Source organism: Salvia miltiorrhiza, chromosome 8, assembly GCF_028751815.1.
Source record: "Salvia miltiorrhiza cultivar Shanhuang (shh) chromosome 8, IMPLAD_Smil_shh, whole genome shotgun sequence".
Classification (NCBI taxonomy): domain Eukaryota; kingdom Viridiplantae; phylum Streptophyta; class Magnoliopsida; order Lamiales; family Lamiaceae; genus Salvia; species Salvia miltiorrhiza.
This window is the reverse complement of record NC_080394.1, coordinates 45,909,673-45,911,709: the sequence shown is the minus strand read 5'-3', so window position 1 is coordinate 45,911,709 and position 2,037 is coordinate 45,909,673. Positions and strand designations below refer to the sequence as shown.

The window sequence follows — 2,037 nt, the reverse complement described above, 5'->3', positions numbered from 1 at the left end:
GGAAACACCTTCCCTCGCAATTGGAAGCGAAGGGTACCTGGTGTTTCGATTGAGTAATTTCCCTTTGGATTGAACTCTACCGTACTCATGAACTCTTCCGACAAACTCTTGAACGCCAACACATTCCACTTCAGAATCTTCCCCCAACCAATGCTCTCTAAATATCCCTCCACACGTTCTTTTATCCGAAACTCTCCAACACTTCAGTCACCAGAAAATACCAAGGAGTTATCTCCCGATTCTATAAAACGGCATACATCTGACTGTCCCTCGGTATGGCCGTTCTCCATAGTGTTGGGTCGTACCACTCCCCTGCGCTTGACGCCCTTAGGTTTTGAGGTGATTGTGCTCGTCACCCGGCTTAGTAGGGGCGACCACATCCTCCGAGTTGGAGCTTTCAACCGTCTCGGTTCTCTCTGGGTCTACTTCCATCGGCTCCTCCATCTCCTTGGCCTTCCCTTTTTCGGCTGCAGTGGGTTTCCTTGGTTTCTTACTCTGCTCAGCTTTTGTTCGGGTCTTACTGCCTGCCGGTGCCGGTTTGGCCTTAACTGGTAGTGGGGGTTTGGCAACGTCTAGCTTTCTTTTTACTCCGGGTCTCTTGCTCTGGGGTGTCGGGATTTCTACTTCCCTCTCCTGAACGCCCTCACCTTCCTCTGCTTCATCATCCTCTTCCTCGTCCACCTTCTCTTCTTCGCCCTTCTCCTCCTCCGCTTCCATTTCCTCGGAAGCTGTTTTCCCCTCCTGCATGGAGGTTTCTGGAAATTGTGGTTGCGGTTGAGCTTGAATAGGTGGTGGTGCGACAGTGGGTCGCGCCGGAGTTGCTTTGCTCGCCTGAGCCTTCTTTGATTTCTTCACAGGAGGGGTGAGCTCGGGCTCCCCCTCTTCCGGTTGCGTCGACTCGGCGGCTGCTCTTGCTACTTCTCGTTCCTCTTGTTGGAGGACTTCGGCATGCCCTTTGTCCTCGGGCTGGATCTCTAGCAAAGGGTCTTCGGTGATTTTAGTGGAGGTCTCCTCCGAAGCGGTCCGCCTTGTGGTACGCTTTGGAGGTGGGAGTTTGGCGCCTTTCTTCTTCGGCGGTTGGTTGCTTCCGGAGCCTGCTCCTCCTTTGGTTTTGGCCATTGCGATTTGCAGAGATCAAAATGCTTAGGATTTGTGCAGAAGTTTCGGATTTTGTGGGGTTTTGGAGGCAAGGTTGGTCTTTAAGAAGGGTGATCGGTAATTATGGGAATTTAGGGTTTGAGGCGAGTGGTGATCGTGGTGTAGCAGTTTTTTCGGAGGTTAGGGTTTGTGGGGAGGAAGATCGTGGGTTGAGGCTTTGAATATGGTAAGTGTGACGGTTATGGCAGAAAAAGAATTTTTAAGGAAATAAAAACTTGGCCAAAATTTGAAATTCAAATTTCTGCGGAAACCGAAGAGTTGCAGTCACATCGCCGCCTGCCTCTGACACGCTCGCGTCATCTCCCTCTGTAAGCCCTCTTCCAGACCGTTCCAATCCCTAACTCTCCACCTACACACTTTGCAACACAAAGTGGGCTTGGATCAACCTCTGGGCCTCTTTCCAAATTATCTCGGTCCGACTTTCCTGCATGTTAGTGCATCCAAACAAAAACAAAACAACTTTAAAGAAAAAGAAAATTCGGTATAGACCATACCGAAGTAACCACACTGGGTTGCCTCCCAGCAAACGCTCTTGTTTCTCATCTTGAGCTCGACCTTCCTTCACTCTTCATTCGTATTCAGGGTCGAGAAGGTGGCACTCCTCCTTCTCTTTTCCTACTTCAGCAAGCTCATGATAGGGCTTTAGGCGATGCCCATTAACCACGAGCGTATCAACTCCATTGTGATCATATACTTCAATGCTTCCATTTGAAAAGATTCCTTTGATCACGAATGGTCCTGACCACTTTGAACGAAGCTTCCCAGCCATCATCTTGAAGCGTGAGTTGAAAAGTAGGACTTTTTGTCCCACCAAGAATTCCTTCTTCCTGATCTTGGCATCATAGATCCTTCTGGTTCGCTCTTTATAGAGCACCGCAT

General features: G+C 49.6%; 1 protein-coding gene across 1 annotated transcript; it reads right to left on the bottom strand.

The window, feature by feature from the left end:
- Positions 1–327: 327 nt before the first annotated feature.
- Positions 328–1,119, bottom strand: LOC130998545 (uncharacterized). Its single transcript, XM_057923959.1, has one exon. The coding sequence runs from the start codon at positions 1,117–1,119 to the stop codon at positions 328–330; it is 792 nt and encodes a 263-aa protein (XP_057779942.1).
- Positions 1,120–2,037: the final 918 nt, after the last annotated feature.

Excerpts from the sequence above, each read along its gene's own strand:
- LOC130998545 (XM_057923959.1), bottom strand. The coding sequence starts at position 1,119 with ATGGCCAAAACCAAAGGAGGAGCAGGCTCCGGAAGCAACCAACCGCCG.